The 27,358-nt window shown below is 43.5% G+C and overlaps 2 protein-coding genes across 5 annotated transcripts in view; one reads left to right on the forward strand and one right to left on the reverse strand.

Annotated features, from left to right (window-relative positions):
- Positions 1 to 5,827: 5,827 nt before the first annotated feature.
- On the forward strand, positions 5,828 to 25,889 carry ARL6IP4 (ADP ribosylation factor like GTPase 6 interacting protein 4). Of its 4 annotated transcripts, none has more exons than XM_068244503.1 (6): positions 5,828 to 5,873; positions 7,630 to 7,819; positions 14,960 to 15,340; positions 15,695 to 15,812; positions 21,324 to 21,393; positions 25,676 to 25,889. In XM_068244503.1, exons 2-6 carry the CDS (start codon positions 7,651 to 7,653, stop codon positions 25,730 to 25,732), a joined length of 795 nt encoding a protein of 264 aa, XP_068100604.1. In that variant the 5' UTR covers positions 5,828 to 5,873; positions 7,630 to 7,650; the 3' UTR covers positions 25,733 to 25,889. The 4 variants fall into 4 exon arrangements, with proteins under 4 accessions (XP_068100604.1, XP_068100622.1, XP_068100598.1 ...); XM_068244521.1 differs by having other exon boundaries at positions 5,851 to 5,873; positions 7,633 to 7,819; XM_068244497.1 differs by lacking the exon at positions 5,828 to 5,873 and adding an exon at positions 5,882 to 6,029.
- Positions 14,861 to 27,358, reverse strand: part of PITPNM2 (phosphatidylinositol transfer protein membrane associated 2) — a 437,162-nt gene continuing 424,664 nt past the window's right edge. Inside the window, exon 28 of the mRNA XM_068244437.1 lies at positions 14,861 to 15,142. Within this exon, the coding sequence (XP_068100538.1) occupies positions 15,121 to 15,142 (22 nt within the window). The 3' untranslated portion in view covers positions 14,861 to 15,120. The remainder of the gene's footprint in view (positions 15,143 to 27,358) is intronic.

Genomic DNA, 27,358 nt, shown 5'->3' on the forward strand with positions numbered 1-27,358 from the left:
CCCATTGGCTTGTGTGGCTGCAAATTCTGCCTTTCGGTTGCATTATATAGTAACCAGATGTCCCTTGTTCCTTGGCAGACAGACAGCTGAAGTGCATGACAGTTGCGCAAGTTCAGCCATCCGTGTGAATCAGCCCTTGAAGCCCCTCCAAAGGAATTAAGACAATCTATTCCCTGTGTACAGCATAAATAGATATAGTCACTTCCTGTTCATAGTAATTTCACTCCTTTATGGAAAAAATGGAACACTTGTCTGTCCTTTATGCAGTCTGCTCCACTTCCTTTAAGTTGTTAATACATGGTCCAGGGTGCTCCCACATTCCTGTCCATGATTATGATTGATGGAGTAGGAATTATAAGCTTTCAAAGCATTCTTAAAGTCTACCCAAGGCATCAAAAAGTAAATACCCAAGAAAGGGGGAGCTTCTGGATCCTATAGAGGCTTACCCCGCCGTCTTCAGGTCCCCTGTTACCAAGCACGGACCCCCTGAAGATCACAGGCAAAGTGCTAGTTGGTAGGAACATTGGGGCCATGCTCCTCTTCAGGCACAAGTGTGGCTGTACTGCCTTGGCGTGAGTACTAGCAGGCCTGCACAGTAAGCGGGAGCTGCTCATACAAGAGCCTCACCGTGACACTGGGCAGGCACTGCTGTGCTTGTGCCAGAAAAGGAGCTCAGTCCTGATATTCCGGAGGGTTCCAGGCAGCAGCAGGGGGCAGCGTGGGGAGCCCCTGGAGGCTTTCTTCGCCTTAGGTATGCATTTACTTTTTGAGCCTTGTGATGCCTTGGGGTCTCTTTAAAAGGCTGCGCCGACATTAGGCTTTGGTCAAGTAAAGTAATGTTTCAAGGACATTTTGGGTGGTCACCTGATGCCTGTGCAGACATCCCCATCCCCTGCACCAAACATACATTAAGTGAATACCAATACAATAATATTTGTGTTACTTCAGAGCTGCTGCACACTGAAATGAAAAAAAATACACTGCTCTGTGAAATGTCACAAATAGTTCAGGTAACTGTGCGCCATCACTGTGCAAAAAGAGAGAAAAACAGACTACAGATAATTGCCAAGCGGACTTGTGATCACATTGCATACTGGAAATAATGCAGACCTCACTAGCAAGATTGTATGATAGTCTGAGATGTATTATGAATCATCGTTTAGGGCTTGTTCACACTATGAGCGTTTGCGTATTTCTTTAAGTGCTGGCAATTTTAGAAATCGCCCTAAAAGTGCTTCTGCAATAATTCCCTGTGAGAGTGTTCACATGTGAGCAGTTTGATTTCGATCCGCTTCCAAAAGCGCTGCCTGTACCATTGTCTAAGCTGAGCACTTTAGGTCATTGGAAGGTATAAGGAAATTGCAATGCGCTTGAAAAAAGAGCTTTGTATAGCGATCTCCCAAACGCTTTCATGAATAAATACATTGTATTTATTCATTTCCAGGTGAAAGAGTTAACTTCCTGACTAACGTCAGGAAGTGAAAAAAGAGAATCGCTCTGCAGAGGTGCTTACAAAAGCACTTAGAAAGCGCAGGGAAAAGTGATTAAAAACAATCTCAAATCACTCAGCACTTGCAATAGCGTTGGCGATTTATAATGTGAACATAGCCTCTGCATCAAGGGGATGACTCTTTGGTTGGTGATGGCTGTGCACGAGTGCCCCGCTGACACGAATCAGCTGTTAGCTGCTTAGTTCATTCCTGGGCACCCACTTCACTCTCACACCGTTTGTTGCACACAGCTCGTTTTGGATGCACTTTTGATGCACTTTTTTGTGTGGAATAAAGCCTTGTACAATTTAATGGAGTCCTGCAGTGCCACCTCCTATTCTTATGCCTGAAGTTTCTGTCTTCTGCATTTTGTGGCTCAGCACGCTGCCAGCGGTGCTGTCCCAGTCCAGTCCTGCCAGAAGCCGGAATGGTGTGTAAGTGTGCTGACTTTCATTCCATTTAATCCCAAAACAAGGGCATCCCAGATTATTTTAAACCTTTGTTTCCCATATGAGTTTGTATTGTCAGGATGGCTTAGCCAGCCAGTGTGGGGCTCTAAATCCTAGTTAATACCATGTCACATAGTCCTTGACATGGGGGGAGCTATGCCAAAGTAGAGCAGAAGTCTTTCCCTGGAATTCTGGAGTTCCCTATTTAACATGGAGGTGGTATTGCTGCAGTGATAGACATGTGGCATTCAAGTTTACAGTAGAAAATGTCGGAAGAAGATAGAATATACAGAACAAGTTTCATAAGCAAAAGAGGGCTTTAGAAGAGGGTGGAAACATTTCTGCCCCCTGTACATCATGGCCTGGTATTGTCCAGGAAGTGTAGCCTTATGCTGTCCAGCTCAGCCATTTTTGCAATACCAACCTCCATTGAAGACCAGGAGTTTAAAGGATACCCGAGGTGACATGTGACATGATGAGATAGACATGGTTATGTACAGTGCCTAGCACACAAATAACTATGCTGTGTTCCTTTTTTTCTTTCACTGCCTGAAAGAGTTAAATACCAGGTATGTAAGTGGGTGACTCAGTCCTGACTCAGACAGGAAGTGACTACAGTGTGACCCTCACTGATAAGAAATTCCAACTATAAAACACTTTTCTAGCAGAAAATGGCTTCTGAGAGCAGGAAAGAGATAAAAAGGCTCAATAGATCATATATTTTAGCTCTGGCATACTTCAATGAATGTGTCATTGAGCAAAAGCAATAAAACAGTTAAAACTTAAAAAAACTTTAAACATAAAAAAAAAACCTAGGGAATATCTTAAAAAGTAATTTTTAGGAGAAGGAAGATAGATACAATCGTTTATTTCATTTGTTTATTTTCGCCTCGGGTGTCCATTAAAATACATGTCTTAAAAAAAACGCACACACACATAGACACAAGGATGGATCGATCTATTTTTCTGTTAACCATTGCTTTTAATTACTGATTTTTGTCCTGTTTTTGTCTTGTCAAAAAGTTTTTCCTGTCAAAACTGACTGCTGCAGACATGCAACCGACACTTCAAAACATAGATGTGAACCAGCCCATAGAATATCACTGCAGTCTTTGTCTCATCTGTTTTGTCCCCTCTGGGTTCCATCAGTAATGTGGAGTAGCTGACCTATCATGAACTGAGCCACCTCATTCACACTATACATGTTGCAGTAGACATACAATGTGCAATACGCATGGACATCATAGACTGCACTGTCTGATGTTCCCATTTATGGAGTGTGCAGCAATGCATTACCACCGTTGGGCTTCTACATTATTTTTTGTCCAAAATGCATTCAGGCGTCGGTGAATGGGACCATTGCAGCAATGCAGAGCAAACCACAGGCCACCAGGATATTTTTTCATTCAATTGGTTGGTTCCTATACACAGTGGTTTACTTCCCACCTATTTGAAAGAAAAAAATAAATAAACATTTTTAGTGCAAAAATGTTTTGACAAAGAAGACACTTCTGTTATGAGGACCATGAATAATGTTTAAGCTAAAGTCAGTTTTTCATACCACCACTGATGCTGCAGTGGTTCAAAAAGAATACCTGTACTAGAAAGATACTGCAAGTTAAAATAGTCAATGCAATCATTTTAGAGGTAGATGTACAGTGTAAACTAGTAGCAGTTAAATAATTCTAATATTTATACAAACCTATAAATAACATCTGAAAAAGGGGCAACTAATGAGCCAACAGAGATAGAGGGATTTGGTTTAAAAATAGACTGTCCCTGAAGTGAGGGTGAGGCTGCCATATTTAATTCCTTTCACACAATACCAGTTACCAGGCTGTCTTGCTGATCCTCTGCCTCTAATACTTTTAGCCATTGACCGTGAACAAGCATGCAGATCAGATATTTTTGACAAAAATCTGACAGGATTAGCTGCATGCTAGTTTCAGGTGTGTGATTCAGACACTACTGATGCCCAAATCATCAGCAGAACAGCCAGGGAACTGGTATTGTTTAAAAGAAAATAAATACGCCAGCCTACATATTCTTTTCACTTCAGTTGCCCTTTAGGCCTGGAACCCACTAGCAGCGCTTTTCTAAGCCTTTTGTGAGTACTTGTGATTTGAAAAGCTCTTGCTAATGTAATGCTATGTGTGTGATTCCACTTTAATGGTGTGATTTTTAGAAAATCACTGCTAGTGGGTCCCAGGCCTTAAAGTACACCTGTAACACAAAAAAAAGCCCCTAGGGGGTACTTACCTGGGGAGGGGGAAGCCTCAGGACCCTAATGAGGCTTCCCCCACCCCCTTTAGCCTTGGGGAGCCAGTGCTGGCTCCCCCAACAAGCAGGGTGCAACAGTGCACGACAATATTTACATCCAGGGCTCCAGCCCAGATGCAGTAGAAGATTTCCAATCCGGCTCTGGTGGATATAGCCGAGCCTGATCAGGTTGCCTTTACTGCACAGGCGGGAATCGCCTGCGCAGTAGAGCGGTTCCAATGGAGCTCAGCTATTTCAGTCGGAGCCCAATTGGAAAGCTTCTACTGCGCCTGCACTAGAGCCCAAAAGGTAAATATTGCTGAGTGTGGAGTTCGGAGGCTGTCAGCCCAGGAGGCTGAAGAGGATGGGGGAGCCTCATCAGGATCCAAAGGCTTCCCCTTCCCGAGGTAAGTATCCCCCAGGGGGTGCTTTTTTTTCATTACAGATTTCCTTTAGGCTAGTTTCAAAGTGGTCAGTTGCATAACGCATGCGTTAAAGTATGTGTGAACTGCAATGGCGACTGGACATAGACTTTAAAGAGACTCTGTAACAAAAATGTCAGCCTTATATCTTCTATCCTATAAGTTCCTATACCTGTTCTGTGTTCTGGATTACTGCAGCCTTTTCTAGTTGCACTGTCTCTGTATTATATCTAATCTTCTTTTCTTTGTCAAGCTTTGTGGACCCGGAGAGGAATGCACAGCCTCTGCTGTGAAAGGGAGAAGTTATGCACGCCCCCTGCAGGTTCTGTGTGTGTGCCTTGCTTATCCCTCACAGACAGGTCTCAGCTCTGAATTTCAGCTTGTCTGAGGGGGGAAGGAGCTGCCCATGCTGAGAAACTGTGAAAATCCCTGACTGGAGTGCAGATAATTCACTATGTAATAAAAACTTGTAGTATACCATAACAAAACACACACACACCTCTTCCTGGTTAGCGGCCATGTTTTTTGTTTGTAAACACTGCCTAAAACTGCCGATTAAAAGCCAGGATCGCGATGGAAAGGACAAAGAGGGATCCAGGAGATCACAGTGACTCGATTGGTATGTTTTGTATTGTACAAATCAGACAGTACAGATTCTCTTTAATGCAAAGCCTGCATGCAGCAAGTTAAAATAACGTGACCTGTTACTGTGAACGGGCCCATAGAATTGTATGGGCAGTGAGCTGACATGCAGAATTATTCTGCAACACAACTTTTATCTGAGCCTAATTGTAGCAAACAATCAAAATGGTTGCTCTGGGAAACTGCTCCATGGTTGCTTCAGTTTTATTTGTATGGTACTTGTCTTGACGCATTTGCTCTATAGTTCACAATAGCTAGAATGCAATGATCTAGCAAGTGTTACTCAGTACACTATAAAGAAACAGGCTTTATTGCTTGCTGTAAGCTCAGAAATTATGAAAAAACACAGTCCCCCCAAAATATTCTACTAGCTCCAGCTGATCCAAGAAATACCACAAAGGGTGATAAAACAACACATAATTCTCCTGTGAGATGTGAATGCGATGAACATCTCTCTGGCAAACTGGCTCAATCTGCAACATTTGAACTTTTCTCCCGCAGCATCAGTAGAGAGAGTACTGCTATCAACAAAGCTGTTTAACCAAAAGGAACTATATTTCTCTAAGCTGTTGTAGGGGAAGCATATGAATGTGGCACAAGGAACTAAGCAGGTAAATATACTCGCATAATACGAACGCGTGTCATCTTGTTTGTGCTTGGCTTTAGTTTTGTACTGGAATCACCGTAGCTGCTGAGCGGGAGGGCTTTCCATGTACATTATGTTTATATGCTGTAGACACAACAGCTGTCACCGGCCAGGGCACAGGGTAAGTGGAGGCATGGCAGTGCGCATGCGCTGTGAGTTTCTAAGCTGCATAGCTGCTAATACAAAATGTAACTGTTAAATACCTAGTACTATGTTTTGTTATGTCCACTTTTCTGTTCCTCACTATTTCTTTCATAGCTTTTTTTTTTTTTAATGAACAGATCAGGGAATGCTTTTGAGCTTTCGCTTATATTATTTGCTTACACTATGCTGGGAATACACCATGAGTTTTTTCAGGCAGATAGATGGTGCGATAGATCATTTCCGACATGTCCGATATAACTTTCGATAAAGATAAGCGAATCGTGCGGGAAATCGAGTGGAAAAACAAATCGAAACACGTTCAAGCGGTAAATCGCCCGGAAAAAAAGCATTGTGTGTTCCCAGCATTAGACTGCACATAAGCCTCTTGTGAGGACAGCTAAAGTTGCCCTCATCTATACATAAGCTGGGTGAGGAAATTGTACCACCACAGTGGTAGAAATGAGGTCTAAATTCCAATTTCATGTAGTTTCTCTATCGGTGGTTACCAAAATGAATACAAATCAGATTCCAAACAGTCAGATAATCATTTGCTTCTAATGCTAGGTACACACCATACAAGTTTCTGTTATGCTGAGCATACATGGCTCGATTTTGCTGCTCGATTCCACGCCCGATTGTTTTCCGCGCTCAATTCTGCAGGCGATTCTCTTCCGCTTTTTTTTTCTTTTTTCTGCGGTTTAGCAGGGGTTATAGTGATGAACATAACTACAAGTTAAAAAAGGGAATTTAATGCTAGGTACACACCATACAATTTTCTGTTATGCCTAGTACACACCATACAATTTTCTTTTAGATTTCACCATACATTTTTCTGTTAGATTATTTTGTTAGATTATTTTCTGTAGAGACTCGTCATTATCTCTGGTGCATTGTCTTCTGGTTATCTACACTGTACAATTTTCCATGAGATAGATGGATACATCAAGATTCCAAAGTAAACCCTGGTACACACATCCAATTTTGATTGGCCAATTTTACCACCTCCATGCAGTATGAGAGCTTAGCTACTTACACAACCTATTCATAGGATTCAAAATTTGGTGGCCCTCATACTACATGTAGATGGTAAAACTGGCCAGTCATTGACCAATTAAAATAGGATGTGTGTATGCGCCTTTAAAAATGGAGTCACCCCAGTCTATAATCTTTTAAATAGAACCAGGAGATTGATGTTCTCTATTGATCTCCAAGACTACTACTTTTTAATAAGGAATACCCAGACAGCTCATGGACACCCAAAAGCCATCTATTAACAATGAATTATTGCAGATACCTTCTGTCTTTAGAAGGCAAAATTATATTTAGCATTACTTTTTTATTTTGACACTTTAGTGCAGTCATAAATCAACTCCGTGTTGTTTCTCTCCCATTCCGGCTCTCCACATTTGTGGTTTGTAATTCTGAAGCTGACATTCTGCTTGAAGTATTTTTTAGAAAGTGCATTATTTCACTGTTCCCCTTTTTTTTTTTTTTTTTTTATGTGGAAAAGGCAGAAATTGCCCTTTCTAGCTTTAAGGGATTCTGTAGTAAGAAATCAAAAAGTCTGTATTTCTTAGTAGGATTAATGAGATTCAGGAATGGATGACAAGCTGACAAAGAGAAGAATTGGGAGCTGCAGCCCTAATCCCTCTCCGCACAAGTCAGGGAAAAAGAAATCCACCTCAAGACACAGAGATGGAAGCAGCAGCCCGTCACCTGCAAGAAGACGCTCCCTCTCCAAATACCACAGCGATACTTCCAGGAAAGGTTTGTCTTCAGTTGCTGGAAATAAGACCATGGCTCTGCTGAGAGCGAGGATTTTCCATTAATAAGAGTGAACTTGGTTGACAGGGATAGGGAAGCAGCCATGGCTGACTTATTAGGCGCTATTTTTATGACCGCTGTACTTTTATTTTGTTTTTAGACATTTCTGCTACACCAATATTCCTAAAAAATCAGAGTAAGAGCTTGTTCACACTAAGGCCTATTGTGGTTTTTTTTTTAAGCTCCGATTTTCAAAATCTCCCGAAGGGCCCATTCACACTTGCAAAACGCTAGCACTTTTGCTAGCGTTTAGCTCTGGCGTTTTTTGGCGATTAACGCAAAAAAATTGCCATTCACACTTGCCGATTTTTTCCGTGATTAGCGCTTCTATAGCACTAAACACGATCGTCGGGAATCGCCGGAAAATGGTGCAGAATACAAATTTGCGTTTGGCGAAATCGACCAGGTGAGAACCGGCCCATAGGGTATTATAGCACTTTAAAAAGCGCTAGCGATTGAGCATTTTGCTGAAATCGCCGGCAAAACACTCAGATGTGAACGGGGCCTAAAAGCGCTTGTGCAATGATTCCCTATGAGAGAGTTCACATCTGAGCGGTTTTTGATTCGCTCAGCAAAGCGCTACCTCTACCAGTTTGGGGGTGATTTCCCTATAATGGCAGTATAGGGAAATCGCAAAACGCTTGAAAAAGCGCTTGGTATAGTGATTTCCCCAGAGCTTTTAAGAATAAATACATAGTATTTATTCTTTTCCGAGTCAAAGAGTTCACTTCCTGAGGGTGAAGCTAAGGGTTAAAGCCCAAACCCGTGCTAACATACACTTGTGTGAACTTAGCAAACTTAAAGCACACTTACACGGAGAGAGATAAGGAGGCTTCCAGGTTTATTTCCTTTTAACCACATGAGGACCTAGCCTTTACCCCCCCTTAAGGACCAGCGCTGCTTTTTCAGATCTGTGCTGGGTGGGCTCTACAGCCCCCAGCACAGATCTAATGACAGGCAGAGCGACCAGACCGCCCCCCTTTTTTCCCCACTAGGGGGATGATGTGCTGGGGGGGTCTGATCGCTCCTGCATGCTGTGGGTGGCGGGGGGGGGGGGGGCACCTCAAAGCCCCCTCCACCGCAGGATTCCCCCTCTCCCTCTCCTCCCTCCCTTCCCCGAGAGATCGGAGGCTGCACAGGAACGGATCTGTCCTGTGCAGCCTCTAACAGGCTCCCCGCTGTCATGTGACAGCGATCCCCAGCCGCTAATTGGCTGGGGATCGCTGATCTACTACAACGCTGCTACTGTAGCAGCGTTGTAAAAATGTAAACAAAGCGGATTATTTCCGCTTGTTACATAGTTACATAGTTATTTTGGTTGAAAAAAGACATACGTCCATCGAGTTCAACCAGTATAAAGTACAACACCAGCCTGCTCCCTCACATATCCCTGTTGATCCAGAGGAAGGCGAAAAAACCCTTACAAGGCATGGTCCAATTAGCCCCTAAAGGGAAAAATTCCTTCCCGACTCCAGATGGCAATCAGATAAAATCCCTGGATCAACATCATTAGGCATTACCTAGTAATTGTAGCCATGGATGTCTTTCAACGCAAGGAAAGCATCTAAGCCCCCTTTAAATGCAGGTATAGAGTTTGCCATAACGACTTCCTGTGGCAATGCATTCCACATCTTAATCACTCTTACTGTAAAGAACCCTTTCCTAAATAAATGGCTAAAACATTTTTCCTCCATGCGCAGATCATGTCCTCTAGTCCTTTGAGAAGGCCTAGGGACAAAAAGCTCATCCGCCAAGGTATTATATTGCCCTCTGATGTATTTATACATGTTAATTAGATCCCCTCTAAGGCGTCTTTTCTCTAGACTAAATAAACCCAGTTTATCTAACCTTTCTCGATAAGTGAGACCTTCCATCCCACGCATCAATTTTGTTGCTCGTCTCTGCACCTGCTCTATAACTGCAATATCTTTTTTGTAATGTGGTGCCCAGAACTGAATTCCATATTCCAGATGTGGCCTTACTAGAGAGTTAAACAGGGGCAATATTATGCTAGCATCTCGAGTTTTTATTTCCCTTTTAATGCATCCCAAAATTTTGTTAGCTTTAGCTGCAGCTGCTTGGCATTGAGTACGATTATTTAACTTGTTGTCAATGAGTACTCCTAAGTCCTTCTCCAAGTTTGATGTCCCCAACTGTATCCCATTTATTTTGTATGGTGCTAGACCATTAGTACGTCCAAAATGCATGACCTTACATTTGTCAACATTGAATTTCATCTGCCATGTATGTGCCCATATAGCCATCCTATCCAGATCCTGTTGCAATATGACACTATCTTCCTGAGAGTTAATGATTCTGCACAATTTTGTATCATCTGCAAAAATAGCAACATTGCTCACTACTGCATCTACTAGGTCATTAATAAATAAATTGAAGAGCACTGGACCCAGAACAGACCCCTGTGGGACCCCACTGCTAACAGTCTCCCATTTTGAGTATGATCCATTGACCACAACTCTTTGTTTTCTGTCCATTAGCCAGTTCCCTATCCATGAACACAGACTCTTCCCCAGTCCTTGCATCCTCAACTTTTGCACCAGACTTTTGTGGGGAACAGTGTCGAAGGCCTTTGCAAAGTCCAAGTATATCACATCTACAGCATTCCCAATATCCATATTAGCATTCACTACCTCATAAAAGCTGAGCATGTTAGTCAAACAGGACCTGTCTTTAGTAAACCCATGTTGATGCTGAGAAATAAGATTATTTTCTACTATGAAGTCATGTATAGTATCTCTTAGTAACCCCTCAAATAGTTTGCATACAACTGATGTTAAACTTACAGGTCTATAATTTCCTGGATCAGATTTTTTGCCCTTCTTAAATAATGGGAAAACGTGGGCTGTACGCCAATCCACTGGGACTCTGCCAGTTGCAAGAGAGTCACAAAAGATAAGATAAAGGGGTTTATAACTGAACTTAATTCCCTTAGGACCCGAGGATGCATGCCATCCGGGCCAGGTGCCTTGTCTATTTTTAATTTATTTAGTCTTGCCTTCACTTCTTCCTGCGTTAAGTATTTAATATTACAGTTAGAAGATTGAGACTCTTCCGCCTCTGTAGTTTGCAACAGTGCTGTTTCTTTTGTGAAGACAGAAGCAAAGAAAGCATTTAATAACTCTGCCTTACCTTGGTCATCCACCATTGAGTTCCCATCCTCATCCTTTAGGAGTCCTATACAGTCAACCTTTCTTTTTTTTAGAGTTAATGTACTTGTAAAACTTTTTTGGGTTAGATTTGATATCCTTAGCGATTTGTTTTTCAGCTTCAATCTTTGCCTGCCTAATTTCTTTTTTACAATTTTTATTGCACTCCTTATAATTGCTTAGTGCAGCCTCTGTCCCCTCCTGTTTTAAGACCTTATAGGCATTCTTTTTCCTCTTCATTTTATCTTTAACCTTTCTATTCATCCATAGAGGCCTTTTTTTATTCCTAGACATTTTGTTTCCATATGGGATATACATACTACAGTATTGATTGAGTATAAGTTTAAAAGCTTGCCATTTCCCTTCAGTGTCTTCCCCTTGTGGTACATTATCCCAGTTCACCAAACTTAGTGCCTGCCTAATTTGAGTGAACTTTGCTTTTCTAAAGTTCATAGTTTTAGTGGTCCCGCTGCCCCGTGGCCTATCAGTCACCAGCTCAAACGTTATCATGTTGTGATCACTATTTCCCAAATGTTCTTGAACCTGCACATTTGATACATTATCTGGTCTATTAGAAATGATCAGATCCAGTAACGCATTCCCCCTAGTTGGTTCAGTTACCATTTGAGTCAAGTAATTGTCCTGTAGTGCTGCCAGAAATCTGCTGCTTTTACCAGAATGGGTAGCCTCAATACTCCAGTCAATGTCTGGAAAGTTGAAGTCGCCCATAATTATGACCTCATTTTTACCTGCAGCTTTTTCAATCTGCTGTAGTAATCGCAGTTCTGCAGCTTCATTAATAAGAGGTGGCCTGTAGCATACCCCAATAAGCAATTGGCAACTTTTATTTCCACCATGAATATTTACCCAAACGGACTCCACATCTTCGCAATCTTCCTCCATCTCATCGTTGAGGACAGCTGTAAGAGAATTCTTAACAAAGAGACAAACCCCTCCACCTTTTTTCCCTGTTCTATCCCTCCTAAACACATTGTATCCTTTTAAATTAGCTATCCAGTCATGGCTTTCATCCATCCATGTCTCGGTTATTCCCACAATGTCATAGCCTTTGTCATTCAGAATGAACTCTAGTTCGTCTATTTTATTTGCAAGGCTCCGAGCATTGGTTACCATGCACTTTGTATTTTTACCACCACATTTACCAATTTTGTTTACATGAAATTGGCTACTTGAATTTTTACCAACCTCCTTAATCTTTACACTGTCCCCACCCCCCTCTCCACCCTCCATAATGATAGGTTCCCACTGTCTTTTTACCTCATCTTGTCTATGTATTGAGACTTTATCCTCCCGCCTCCCCCCAGTGTTTACATTTAGCCTGCGAGACGCGATCGGCGGCCCGCAGGCTAATCACGGAGCCCCCCGCCGTGAAATGACAGGAAACAGCCGCTCGCGCGAGCGGCTGTTTCCTGATTAATTAGCCTGCAGCCGGCGACGCAGAACTGCGTCGCTGGTCCTGCAGCTGCCACTTTGCCGACGCCCGGTATGAGTGCGCGGTCGGCAAGTGGTTAAGCAATACAAGTTGCCTGGCTGTCCTGCTGAACCTCTGCTTCTAATGCTTTTAGTCATAAACCCTGAACAAACAAGTGCTCTGACTGAAGTCTGACAGGATTAGCTACATGCTTGTTTCAGGCATGATTCAGACACTTCTGCAGCCAAAGAGATCAGCAGGACTGCCAGACAACCGGTGTTGTTTAAAAGAAAATAAATATTGCAGCCTCCACACCCCTCTCAGTTCAGGTGTGCTTTAGAGTGTCAAACCTTACTATTTTGTTTCAAAGGAGACTTTTTAATTAAAACCCCTGTTTGAAAGATTTAGCCATGTGATCTGATATGAACTAAGAGGAAGCTCTGTAGATGGGGCTGATGCTGCTTGGCTATAGAACCATTATGCTGTTCACGCTGCAAAGAGGTGGACAGAGAGAGCTGGAAAACCCCAACACGGTCGGTTTTAGACTTTTGCTGCCTGAGGCAAACTTGTGAGGATGCCCCCCCCCCCCCCCTCCAATTTGGAATGATCACACAGCACCCGACTATTTACTCTGCTTTATTTAATGTTCTCACATGACATGCTGCAGCTCACCACAATAGCACACTGGCTGGCTGTGAGTCTGTGACAAACAAACTGCTCACCCTCAGCCACTCCATTCCTCCTCAGGAAGGTACACACAGTATAAAAATGCTGCCTCTGAAATCTCTGTGCCTGATGCAAATGTTTCACCTTGCTTCATGAGAGAACCGGCCCTGCCAGCACACAAGCAAGAATAGCCATGCTCATTCTGCTGAGACCAGGATTTTAAAGTAAATTGTGTGTACAAAGTTTTGAAAACTTCTAAAACGAATCTCTCCCTATGGGAGGATTGTTAATTGCATGGGCTTTGGGGGTGCAGCAGACATTTACTTACCTGCTAAGTAGCTCCCTATCTACATGGAGGCCTCCATTTTCTATGTCCCTATGAAGAAGAACCACATATAATGTCCTAGGCAGCTGAAGTGCTGGGGACATGTGATGCATGCCAAGAGATGTAGTTCCCATTGATGTGATTTTATCTCCTGGCCGGAAGATGTAACTACATCAAGGAACTAAATCTCTCGGCTTGCGTTGCACGTCTGCAGCATGCATTGCGGCACCCGGGGACACAGGACATCACCGCAGGAACTTTAACCTGTGGCACGGGGCAGGAAAAATGAAAGCTTCCATATAGATGGGGGGCTATGGAGCAGCCTCTGTAGGCAACTAAAGTCCTGTTGCACCCCAAAAGTCCACAAAATTACTGAACTTCCCTTAGGGGGAGGTTCATTGAAAACGTTTTCTGAACTTAGGAGCACCCAGGTGAATGAAGGCACCTGATGAGCCGCTGATGAGTCAGATAATTTGACGAAACCAGTAGGGTGAAACATAGAGAGACGCGCTGGATGCATACAGGGGTGAAGCCACTGCACGCAACAATTGGATACAATTCCAGGGAGATGGTGATACCTATTATGTGCTGTTTTACATTTCATGTAAGCACATTAGCTATTTGAGCAATAAAAAAAGTCATTTTACACATGATCTGTATTTCTGTTTAAGGCCTTTGTCAGACTCAGATGGGAAGCAAGGTTTAATAAGAGCTTTTATCAAAGAAGCAGTATGGTGAGCAGGGGAAAGAAGGGGATAGACCCCAGTCCCATGGTGGTCTTTCATCCTTCACACTAAACCTGTATAAAGTGCAAACATTTTACTAAAGTAATATCTACACTGATGCACTTTTTGGCTTTCTTTTAAGGTGTTTGGCAAAGTGAGGACTGCTGCTGCAGGACACTGATCTTTCTCCAGAGCCACGGGCGCTACTGCATAGGAAAAATATTATTGTTTGATGTGGGGGTCATTTGCAGAGCACTGCACTGTTGAGAACTGATTTACTTTGAACTGTGAATTTGTGAGTCATAATAAGGACATAGTTGAGTGCAGCAACACACGTGATTAGTCTGCTACATACAACACTGCTCCTGTCCTGACCAGAAACTTTAAAACTGACTATTTGACATCAGCTGATCTTATTAATAAAATACCCTTGCACACAAATAAAGTGCCAAAACGTAGCGCCTGCCTACACAGGCGGTGACATAACTACCAGAGAGCAGCCCCTGGAACAGGTGTGTGGTTGACGGGGATGGCTGCATTTGAGCAGGTGGTATATCCAGCCACGAACTTACCACAAATTGGCATTATATACAGTAGGTGGCAGTGTTCACTACAGACTATGGCATCTTTGTACTCAAATAGAAAGTTTTATATGGGAGCATGAGAAGATTATTTTGATAGATGTTTGTATTTCATCTGTTTACTGTATTTTCAGAAATTCAAGATTGCATTAATGAATAATTCTCTGTTGTATTATCGATGTTTCAGAGAAGAGGAGAAAAAGAAAAGCGAGATCATCCTCATCATCTTCGTCGTCGTCGTCGTCATCCTCCTCTACTGACCGAAAGAGGAAGAAAAAGAAGAAGACAAGGTCATCTTCATCATCCTCAACAGAGAGTTCAAGTTCATCATCTTCATCTTCGTCATCATCAGGCGAATCCAGTGACAGCTCTAGACATAAAAGACGCAACAAAAATAAAAAGCAGAAAAAGGTTAAAAAAAAGAAAAAGATAAAAAAGAAAAGCAAGAAAGTCAAAAAGAGCTTATGCAAGTTGAAAAACCAGCTCGACAACAGCAGGACAGAAGAACCCCAACATGGACCACCTTTAGATTTACATCATAAGGAGTACCTGGAAGATTTTGGTCCAGGTAAAGTAATTTTATTTTGTATGTGGAGGTTTAGAGTATATACAGCAGATGCAGATAGATGTCTTGTGCTTATGCTGCACTTTGGGCACCCCCTCCACAGAAGCAATGTGGTTATGGCAGTGGGCATATTCCTCTGATTACAGCATTCCTGCAGGAAGAATGTGTGCAGCCTCTGTGCTAAAAGGTTGTTTGCGGAGGGGGAGGTCCATTTTACAACATAGATTAAGTCCATTAATGGGTGACAACAAATGCTTCTTTCAGTCATCCCCATGCCGAGTGGGATGGGTTATTTTTGCACCGATATACCTGAAATAATTCTGTAGAATGTGCTAAACCTTGTTTTTTTCCTGTCAGCATTGACTGACGAGCAGAAAAGCCGCATTCAGGCAATGAAACCCATGACCAAGGAAGAGTGGGACGCACGACAGAGTGTTATCCGGAAAGTCGTGGATCCTGAAACCGGTAGAACGAGGTATGAGGCTTATTAGTTGAGCCATCAGCATGTTGACCATATCAGCACTGTAGTGATAGTGATATCATTCACACTGTGCAGATTTATTAGTGAATGGTTCTATTGGTTCAATATAGCTTTATACTACCCTGCCTAGGACTCTGCAAAGCAAACTTGTAATAACCCCTCATTCTCTGGCTATTGCAGCTTATGGTTTATTGAAAAAGAAAATCCCTAAATAATCGCAAGTAAATGATAACTGCTGGTTCTTCTGGGTCCATTCCTTCTGTAGTCAGCTCTTTCTCTCGCTGTGTGCAGCAGGCAAGGCTTCACTTCCTCTTCTAGCTTTGGTGCCCATAAGACCCACCACCCGATCCAGAAGGTTTCTGACAATTGGGAGCATGCAGCTCCGGGGCAAATCAGACGCTAGCAGTGACTTTTAGTGAAAATATTGGCAATCTGGCACCAAAGGGGAGTCGGGCGACAGGCCGTGCCAATTATGTTTTGGGGTTTTTTTTGCAGCAAAGTTCAGGCTCTTAGCAGCGCACAATTTGGCTTTTTATGTGGCACAATAATGTTTCATTTTTTGTGGGGGGTTAGGTTTGTGCAGGAGGGGCGGTGACAATAAGGTGTCAGGATCAGGGTCTGTGTAGGGGGGTGGCTAGAGTTAGGCATCAGGAAGGGTGTTTGCGCGGGTGTGGGGAGGTTAGACGTCAGGATGTGTGTCTGTGCGGGTGGGGGGTTTAGGAGGGGGGAGGAGATTAGATGTCACAATGGGTGTGGGGGGGGGTTACGGTTAGGCATCATGAAGGGTGTTTGTGCGGGGGAGGGGGTTTTAGAGTTAGGCATCAGGAAGGGTGTTGTGTGGGTGGGGGCGATTAGGGTTAGGAAGGGTGTTTGTGCAGGTTAGGAGTCAGGGCGGAGGGTTTTGTGTGAGGGTATGGATAGGTTTAGCTGTAGTAAAATATTGGGACAATTTTTTTAAAATTATAATTTTAAATATTCCAATAGTCTACTATCGGCAGTTTCCCTGCGCCCCATTTTTCTTTGGCGCCCCTGTTTCACATACTTGATCCAGACTGAGGTGGTATAGGAAGCAGTCTACAACATTACAGTGACTGTGTGTTGCCATATTTATTTCTTTTTAGACAGCAGTTGCCTGATTGTCATGCTGATCTTTTTTTGGCTTCAGAAGTGTTTGAGTCCTGAACAAGCATGTAGCTAGTATGGTTGGACTTTACCCAGGGCACCTGTTCTGCATACTGTTTCTGAGTTTGTAGCTTAAAGCACTGGGGACAGATGAACAGCAGGACAGCCAGGCAATATCCATTGGTTGAAAATGATATTTTAAATATATAGCTGCTTCCATATCTCATTCACTACTGGATCATGAATTTGAAGTAAGTGAAATGTGTATTTATTTATTTTCACACAGTAGGCAACACTGAGCAAGATGTGGATGGCACGCTTCATACAGTTTTGCTCACTTCAGTTTTAATAAGATGTCTTTTTTATGCAGTTTTCTTCATAAGGATATTAAATGAAAAGGGAAGCATAATAGTATATTGCTTTATAAGGTGGTACTTTTTAAGAGTACTTCCCAATGTGTTGCCACATGCTGTGCGAGCATTGCAAGGTCTGGTGCCCTCTGTAGAGTCTTCACTATGTAGTCTACTCATAGGCAGGGCAACCATCCTTCTGCATCTATGATGTAGCGGCACTGTCAGCACAAATCTCCGAGGAGATAAATATATATATATTTCACTAATATTATAAATGCAAAAGTTTGGATGTTTGTTACTCAGTCACTCAACAATGGCTGAACGGCTTTGAATGAAATTTGGCACACACATAGTACATTACCTGGAATAACATATAGGATACATTTTATCCCCATAACCAAAAAGTGGGTGAAGACAAATACACATTTTACCGGTAGGGTTCTCAAACTTTGCACAGTTGGTCACTGGGTGACATGGATAAATATATAGAAAAGTGTGAGGAACCTACAAAAGCCAATCAAAATTCACCTATTGATTTTCAAGGGTAAATGTAATTGCTGCCATTCTTGCACAGTTAATGGCACAAGCCTCAAACCTGGTACAGTTGGTCATTGGGTGACTGGGGTTCAAATTCAGAAAAGGGGGTGGAGGCACAACCAATCAGATTTGTTTCATTTCAATGCAAATTATTGGTGCCAAAGACAGTAAAGCTCACAAACTAGGTCATTGAGTAATTGAGTGTTAGGGTTAGAAAAAAGTGGGCGTAGCCAACACCAAGCAAATACATACCCGGGCAACGCTGGGCCATCAGCTAGTATATACACACATATTGTTGCACCTTTCTCCATACAATAATCTCTAATGATGTCATGCCATACATACTGTACTCAATCAGCCACTGGATAACCGGTATGCCTCTAGGCAGGCCGTGGATTTCATGGAGGGCAGCAGGACAGGTCATTTCTTTTTCCTTTTTTTTTTTTTTTGTTCTTCATACATCATGCTAGTAAATATTTGGCCACTGGGCACAATTTATTGAGCTAATAAGTGGGGAACATGTGACAATTGGGGAGGTGGCAGGGAGTTTGCAGTGAAAATTGTACCATACATTTATGTTGTGAGATCCAACACTGCACTCAGGGTCAAACCCAATTTTTTTTTTTTTGGAGGGGGGGGGGGGGGGGGGTGTGTTCCTGAAAAGTGTGTGTCTCTCTCTCTCTCACACAGCCACACACAATATAATAATATGGTAGGACATTACACCATGACTAGGGTAGGATTAGATTGTGAGCTCCTCTGAGGACAGTCAGTGACAGGACTATGTACTCTGTAAAGTGCTGCAGAAGATGTCCATGCTATATAAATACATAATAGTACTAGTTATAATGAGGGGGGAGGGGGGAGAGAGAGAGAGGCAGCGACAAGAGAATGGGAGAAAGAGATAGAAGGGAGTGGGGAGAAGGAACGTGAAAGGCAGGATGCCTGTAGACTTTCTGGAGCAAGGTTCCTTGAGTGCTCTGCAGGGGTTCCTTGGCATTTTCTCCCATAGTGGGGGAAGTATGCTAAAGCACACTAAAATAGGGGATACCGAAAAAAAAGCACTAAATTGGAAGTCAGAATAATAATGAGCCACACCTACGGTACTTTTAAAGTCCATGCCTCCTGCAAAATACATGCAGGGGTTCCTTGATCTCAAAAATATTTGCAGGGTTCCTCCAGGGTACAGAGGTTGAGAAAGGCTGCAGCAGTAATCCCCCCCCCCCCCCCCCCTAAGTAACTTGCCTATGCCACTGAGGGGTGGAACAACCCCATTGTTCAAAGTGATGGTGTGCCTGTAAACATGGACACAGAGGGGCAGAGTGTAGCAGACACATAATCAGGGGAGGACTGGGACTTTTTGGCCTGGGGGGAAAACACAATTTAGAGGCCCATTTTTACAGCAGCCCCAGCTCAAATGACATCACACACGTGCCCCATGTGCTATATTCCAGTAGTGGGAGAGAAATGAGAATAGCCTGAGATGGATCAGAGAGCTTATCTGTATTGCAGCCAAATCACACAGAGGCTACTTGCCTATAATATCAATCCTGCCCCTGCCAATCTCTCACACAAGTCCTGAAAGCAGCCCCTTTGGAGTCTAGGGACTGTCTGCCAGCAGCCCTCCTGGAGTCTCGGGACAGTTTTCAAGCAGTCCTTTTGGAGTCTAGGGATTGTCGAATACTTTTCAACCTAGACAATACCTTATGTAGCTGTGCACATGCAGTCATTTTAACAATGGTGAGAGACCAGACAGATTTGTTCCCACAGACCCTGCAGGCAAGCCTCTGCTCTGTATCATGCTATGTATATTTACCAGCTTGTACACCCTCTAATTGCTCTGTAAGGGCTGGTGCACACCAAAACCCGCTAGCAGATCCGCAAAACGCTAGCAGATTTTTAAACGCTTTTTTTATTTTTATGAGGCGTTTTGTTAGCGTTTTGTGGATTGCTGCTGCGGTTTTCAGTATAGTAGATTTCATATATTGTTACAGTAAAGCTGTTACTGAACAGCTTCTGTAACAAAAACGCCTGCAAAACCGCTCTGAACAGGCGTTTTTCAGAGCGGTTTGCGTTTTTCCTATACTTAACATTGGGGCAGAAACGCATTCCGAAATCCAAAAAATGCCTCACCCAGGCATTTTTCGTTTCTGCAAAACGCCTGCCGCTCTGGTGTGCACCACCCCATTGCTATACATTGACCAAGCAGATCCGCAGCCGCAAGCGGATCTAAAAACGCGGAAAAAGCCGCTCGGTGTGCACCAGCCCTAATTGGGCATTTTTTGCCTCAGCCAGCCTAGTGGTTCACATTGCCTTATACAAAAACATGAATGCACCAGGCACTGTACCAGCCCTCTACCATTAAATGAGAGGCAGCCTGGGGGGAAATCTCCCCCCTTCCCCCCTGGCCAGTCCTCCCCTGCACATAATGATAGGTGTAACAAACAAAACTGGGAGTGGCATCATTCTGATGAGTTACTAGTGCCGTTGTTGCATTTTGTGGGCCATATTTTGGTTTAGCTGTGTTCTCCCTTGCAGTGCCATGATGCTTTTTTATCATGCCTTTCCTATTATATCATATTCCTCCTTCTTAGGTAAGTAACCGGTTTTTAGTTCATCCTGGGTTCACTTTAAGGATGTGCGCAATTATGCAACCAGCTTACTATATGTTTTTTATATTTTTTCCTCAACAGATTTGTTTTTGAATTATGGTCTCATTTAGTTTTATTGTGGTCTCTTTTTTTACATCATAAAAACCAGGCATTTTAAGGTACACTTTTTGTATCCATTTCACCATGGCCTGGACCTGCCTGTTTACAGACCACACATATGATATAACAGCTACAATTCATGCACTGTAGCAGTTTTGGAATTAGTGCACAGCACGTATAGTTTAGCAAGAGTAATTTTGCACCACAAAAGCATGTTCCTGAGATGACTCCTGCTGACGGCTAGAATCGGCCATGTGATGCCTGACAGGTAGGGAGGAGTGAGCAGAATGATGGGATAACCACAGCTGCCATGCATGTGTGTGTGACAGGCATACCATTTATCCAGAAGAAATGACCCACTTTCAGCAGAAAATATCAACTCACAAAAATGATGTAGCACAAGCGGGATCTTAAAATAGAACAGAACTTGGCATGCTTGTGGCACATTCTGATCTAAAGGGCGAAGACCAATCATCCATTCACAAGAGACATCATTAAATGTGTCCTCTGCTCCATTCTCTATTCATCCCAGGGTTCCTGCATGCTCATTAAAGCAGCCTTCTTCCCAGATGTCTTCTGCAGCTGCGTGTGTGTGTCACTGGTGTAACACGCTACAGCAAATCAGTTTTCACCTCAAATTGTATCTGACCAGTAATTGTTTTCTATGGAATCTTATAAAACGGTGCCCATATTTACTAATTGAGGGGCTATATCATGAATAAACAGCTCTCTACTAGAATATATGAAATTAATCTATAGCATGTTGTTTCTGTCATATACAGGCTTATTAAAGGAGATGGTGAAGTACTTGAAGAAATTGTTAGCAAGGACAGGCACAAAGAGATCAATAAGGTATGTACATAATCATGCTGCACTTGGACCCTGAACAGTGAGGAAAAAACAAACAAATCTGGACCTACCTGGGGCTCCTTACAGACCCCCATAGCCCACAAGATTCCTCGGCAACCTCTGGGCTCCCATCCGTGGTCCTGCTGGTGGCCCTATTAGCCTGGCGACTTTGGGCAAAGTTGTGTGCATCTGTCCACCCGGCCCGGTCACGCGCGTCACTGTAAGCCTCCTGCACCTGTGCAGTTCAGTCTTTTGAGAACCGCACATGCGCAGGAGGCTTATGGCGCCATGCGCATGATCGAGTCGGGTGCCCGAACAAAAGCAGTCTATAAAATGACATAAAAGACTGAATAGCAGTCTGTAAACTGTCCAGACACTCCCTTTATCCTATCAGCACACGCAGGCGGGAGGGGAACCAGCCAGTCTTTCACCATGACCCTCACCCAGCCCATCTCTCTTCTGCTGCTTAACTCATTGTGGCCAGCACTGCAGGTAAAGATCTGCAGATTCTCCTATCAATTCCTGTCTAGATCCTCCCTGCTCTTGGTGTAATCAAGCATGTACTCTTCCTACTTTGTCTTAACAGTGTTTATATACAAAAAGAAAACAGTAAATACACAAAGCAGTGTTTTTTTTAAAGCAGGCGTGGCAAGGTGATGAATATAGAATTATAGTATTTATAAAATGTGCTGGGGAGGGCAGGGGGTAGGATTATTAATTATATTCTTTCTAAGACAGGCAGCCAATAGAGAGACTGACAGAAGTGAGAATAGAAGTGAATGAGACCTGCAGTGGAATTCATGACTGGAGTGGGGCCTGTCTGTTTGCAAACACTACTTCGATAGCAGGATCATGGTGCATCACTCTATTTGCACTACAAACCCCGTGCCTCATTTTTTTTCAAGATTGAAACGTTCAGTTGTTTAAAGTTTAGTGGAGGACCTGCTGGGTCCAGGTGGGGGACTAGTGACATCGCTTGTTCATTTATCTTACTCATTGGGATGGTGCTATACAACATCGATACAGATTAATAAAGATTTTCTGTCAATTTCAAATGGACAGTTCTTTTTCTTGGGTATCCCCCAAGACATACATTGACTATAGAACTGCAGTGAACACTCTTTGTTTCACATTACTCTGGGTTTCAGTGAGATTGATATACCAAATATTACACCTGGGTAACAAAGCTGAGGGTCAGGAATTGCTGGAATGTTATCAAGCATACATTCAATGTAGCTGCATCTTAAAGGGATACTGTAGGGGGCGTCGGGGGAAAATGAGTTGAAGTTACCCGGGGCTTCTAACGGTCCCCCGCAGACATCCTGTGCCCGCGCAGCCACTTACCGATGCTCCGGCCCCGCCTCCAGTTCACTTCTAGAATTTCAGACTTTAAAGTCTGAAAACCACTGCGCCTGCGTTGCCATGTCCTCGATCCTGCTGATGTCACCAGGAGCGTACTGCGCAGGCACAGACCATACTGGAATTATGCTATACACTCCTGGTGACATCAGCGGGAGCGAGGACATGGCAACACAGGCACAGTGGTTTTCAGACTTTAAAGTCTGAAATTCTAGAAGTGAACCGGAGGCGGGGCTGGAGCATCGGTGAGTCGCTGCGTGGGAACAGGTTGTCTGCGGGGAACCATTAGAAGCCCCGGGTAAGTTCAACTCATTTTCCCCCGACCCCCCCCCCCCCCCCCCCCCTACAGTATCCCTTTAAATTGGACTCTGTATGTTGACGATAGCAAAATATTGATAATATAAAATGACCGATTAGCAACCTAATAGGTAGAATAACGTCTAATACTGCCCCTCCGGTAGGCGAATTGAACAGGTAATAGGGAATGGTGTGGGTGCATGGAAAACCATTGGGCCCCAAAACAGCCACACGCAGGCATAGATATTCCCCCAGTATTAGGTAGCCCCCTTCCCAAGTATAGATATCTAGATGTTCCCCCAGTGTTATGTAGCCCCCTCCCAGGTTAGGTAGTAGGTGGCACTGTCCTTTCATTACAGTGTCAGCTGTGCTGCACCTTACATGTACAGCTCCTGACTCCCAATGTGTGTCAGCATCAGGCCATACAGAGAATGAAGGAGCATAGCTGACACTGTAATTAGAGAACAGTGCCACCTTCTGACACTATGCTGCTCTGCTGGGAAAAAAAAAAAAAAAGCAAGAAGAGGCCAGTAGTGATGTCGCAAACCTCTGATTTTTCGGTTCGCGAACCTCCGCGGAAAGTTCGGTTCGCGAAAAAGTTCACGAACCGCAATAGACTTCAATGGGGAGGTGAAGTTAAAAATTTAGAAAAATTTCTACTGGCTGGAAAAATGATAGAAAACATATTTCAAGAGATCTAATACCTGGAGGAAGACCCTCCACCCTTCTACCTATTACCTCCTCCCTCCTACCGGAGGGAGGAGGGTCTCAGCTGCCAGGGAATTATAGTATTTCAAAAGCCAGCTTACATACCGTGGCTGGGAATTGAACCCAGGTCGTCAGTGTATGGTAGGTAACTAACATATCCATTATACCACCAACACTACTAGCTGAAGCTAGCCTAGCATGTACTATTTATGCTCAATCCAGGAGAAAAATTAGACAAGACAAATAACATTTATATCACACTTTTCTCCTGGCGGACTAAAAGCGCCAGAGCTGCAGCCACTAGGGCACACTCTATAGGCAGTAGCAGTGTTAGGAAGACTTGCCTAAGGTCTCCTACTGAATAGGTGCTGGCTTACTGAACAGACAGACGAGATTTGAGCCCTGGTCTCCTGTGTCAGAGGCAGAGCCCTTAACCATTACACCATCTGCCAGGAGAAAAGTGTGATATAAATGTTATTTGTCTTGTCTAATTTTTCTTTTGGATTGAGCATAAATGGTACATGCTAGGCTAGCTTCAGCTAGTAGTGTTGGTGGTATAATGGATATGTTAGTTACCTACCATACACTGAGACCTGGGTTCAATTCCCAGCCACGGTATGTAAGCTGGCTTTTGAAATACTATAATTCCCTGGCAGCTGAGACCCTCCTCCCTCCGGTAGGAGGGAGGAGGTAATAGGTAGAAGGGTGGAGGGTCTTCCTCCAGGTATTAGATCTCTTGAAATATGTTTTCTATCATTTTTCCAGCCAGTAGAAATTTTTCTAAATTTTTAACTTCACCTCCCCATTGAAGTCTATTGCGGTTCGTGAACTTTTTCGCGAACCGAACTTTCCGCGGAGGTTGGTATAATGGATATGTTAGTTACCTACCATACACTGAGACCTGGGTTGAATTCCCAGCCACGGTATGTAAGCTGGCTTTTGAAATACTGTAATTCCCTGGCAGATGAGACCCTCCTCCCTCCGGTAGGAGGGAATAGGTAGAAGTGTAGAAGGAGGGAATAGGTAGAAGTGTAGAAGTGTAGGAGGGAATAGGTAGAAGTGTAGAAGGGAGGGTGGAGGGGTAAGCCTACAAGAGGCTAATTAAACTCTCCCTAGCAGAGTGTGTGTAGCAGCTGTCCCTTAACTAATTAGTGTAGGCAGACGAGTGAGTCAAATGGCACAAGGACCTTGCCTTTTATAAGGGGGGGGTGGGGCTCCAGCAGTGAGTGCAGTCTGATTGGCAACAATGTGCCTGCTGACTGATGTAGAGGGTCAAAGTTCTGCTCAATAGAGCATTATGGGGCGAATCAAACTTCTGGGAAAGTTCACCTTTGGCAGGTGAACGCGAACCACCGAAATTCGCCGGCGAACCGTTCGGGATATCTCTAGAGGCCAGACCCACAGACCAGCACAAAACAGCCCACGGACTGTTGAAACCTTGAGTTTGCAAGCATCATTTGTTCTGGAGACATGCTTGTAATGCAAAGCACTGTTATAGCCAAGTGAATAAGGATTAATAGAAATTCAGAAGATTTGTTCCACAATCCAAAAACATTTATAGAAAAAAAAATAGACTTTCACTATAACAGGATCATTGCTATCTGTTGACTCGCTCCAACGTGTGTGTGACTTTAGCATGGAACTTATCTAATGACAGTTGCTTTTGCCTACTTTTGAGGATTTCACAGAAATGTGCACAAATGAACTGCAATCCTACAGCACCAAAGGTAGAACAACCATTGGCTCAGTGGTGACGCACATATTCATTCTTTGCTTGCATAGCAAGACATTGCTTGCTTCTCAAGTCAAAATTTCATTAAAATGTTTGCTTGTCTTGCAAAGCGCTCATAGACCAAGTTATTTGTAATCCAAGGTTTTACTGTACGTTAATAACCTTATTCATTGCGTTTTGGTCTTTCAGCAAGCTACGTCAAATGATGGTCTTACATTCCAGATGAGATCTGGGCTGCTCCAGTGACACACATGAAGAGAGCCACTACCTATATTCCATTAATCGCAAAGATGCCTAGATTTGGTCCTACACCTTTTCTTTCCTGAAGTAAAGCTAACATGTATTGTTAAATACTGTTTATTCCTTCACCAAATTGACAAAAAAAATAAAATAAATGACTGTTTATTATCTTGTATCAAAAGTAAATAAGGGTTTACAAAAGTCAAGTGTATGAATGTTTATAGGTGTTTAGAATAGCAGTTGAGGCCCTGTTCACAGCGCACAGTTGTGCTGCAGAATAATTCTGCATGTTAACTCATTGCCCATTTTCCAATTTTATGGGGCTGTTCACAGTACTGCGTTGTAACTGATCACGTTATTCTAAAGGTGGGTACACACATCAAAGTCTTTGGATAAAGCAGGGGTTCCTTGAGATCCATAAGTTATTTGGAGGGTTCCTCCAGGGTAAATAGGTTGAGTAAGTCTGTCAGACTATGAATGCATTTTGCAGAAACTGATTTTTTTGCAGGAAAAGATCTTTTGCAGATACTGATCTGTTGCATGTGTGCAGCATCTGTGTGTGCAGCATCTTGCAAAGATTTGTATCTGATGGGGAGTTCAGCTCAATAGAATAGACTGTGTGGAGTATGGCTCTCATACTACATGGAAGGGAGTAAAATTGGGCTGTGATCTTTCATTTTTCAAAGCTTTTCATCTAATGTGTGTGCCCACCTTAACTCGCTGCATGCAGGCTTTGTATTGAAGTCTATGGCCAGTCCCCATTGCAGTTCAGTCATTATAACACGTGTTCTGCATCTGACCACTGAGAACCTAGCCTCCATCTCCAGGCAAAGTTTTAGAAGCTATGTGTGGATAGAAATATTTATACTTGTCTCTCTCGTCTCTGGTCCCCCTCCTCTCCAGTAGCACTCCAGTCTCTCTGGGTACAAGTGGCTCAGTGTCTTCAGGGCTTTCTGTCCCACAGCTTACAGGCAACTTGCAGGTAACTGAGTAGCTGACGCATCAAACAAGGCAGCTAACGAGGTTCCTGAAAGGGGTGAGGGGTATTTGTCTTGGATTTAGCAGTCTGAAGACCTTCTCCTCTGAACTGGGGAAGATGAGGGCATGTGGAGCAGAGGAAGATCCCTGGGAGAGAGTATAAGGTTTCCTCACCACAGCAACAGTGCTGCTCAAATCTGGATCCGGGAGACATACAGATAGTTGCTATTCGGATATCTCCCAGTTACCTGTGTGGGGTGGGGGGTGAATCTTACCTGTCTGACGTCTTACTTGGTCCGTCCCTCGGCACCTCCCACGATGCGGTCCAAGCGGCGGTCAGGTGATTACAAACACTTCCTCCTTCCGGGTTGAAGGAGGAAGTGTTTGTAATCACGTGACGCGCGTGGAGTGCATCGTGGGATGCGCCGAGGGACAGACGAAGAAGACGTCAGACAGGTAAGATTGACACTCCTGCCCACCCTGCACAGGTAACTGGGAAATATCCGGATAGCAACTATCCAGGCATCTCCCGGATCCAAATTTGAGCAGCACTGCACAGCAATAGTTGAAACTCTGTGTCTAGACTCTAGAGTTTTGTTTTAATAGATACTTTTGGCAACATGTAGCAGACATTCCAAGTTGCCTACACTGTTG

The sequence above is a fragment of the Hyperolius riggenbachi genome, chromosome 1 (assembly GCF_040937935.1).
Source record: "Hyperolius riggenbachi isolate aHypRig1 chromosome 1, aHypRig1.pri, whole genome shotgun sequence".
NCBI lineage: Eukaryota > Metazoa > Chordata > Amphibia > Anura > Hyperoliidae > Hyperolius > Hyperolius riggenbachi.

Excerpts from the sequence above, each read along its gene's own strand:
- ARL6IP4 (XM_068244503.1), top strand. The coding sequence starts at position 7,651 with ATGGATGACAAGCTGACAAAGAGAAGAATTGGGAGCTGCAGCCCTAAT. Across the intron at positions 15,813-21,323 it reads CCTGAAACCGGTAGAACGAG|GCTTATTAAAGGAGATGGTG; the intron begins GTATGAGGCTTA and ends TGTCATATACAG. Across the intron at positions 21,394-25,675 it reads GGCACAAAGAGATCAATAAG|CAAGCTACGTCAAATGATGG; the intron begins GTATGTACATAA and ends TTGGTCTTTCAG.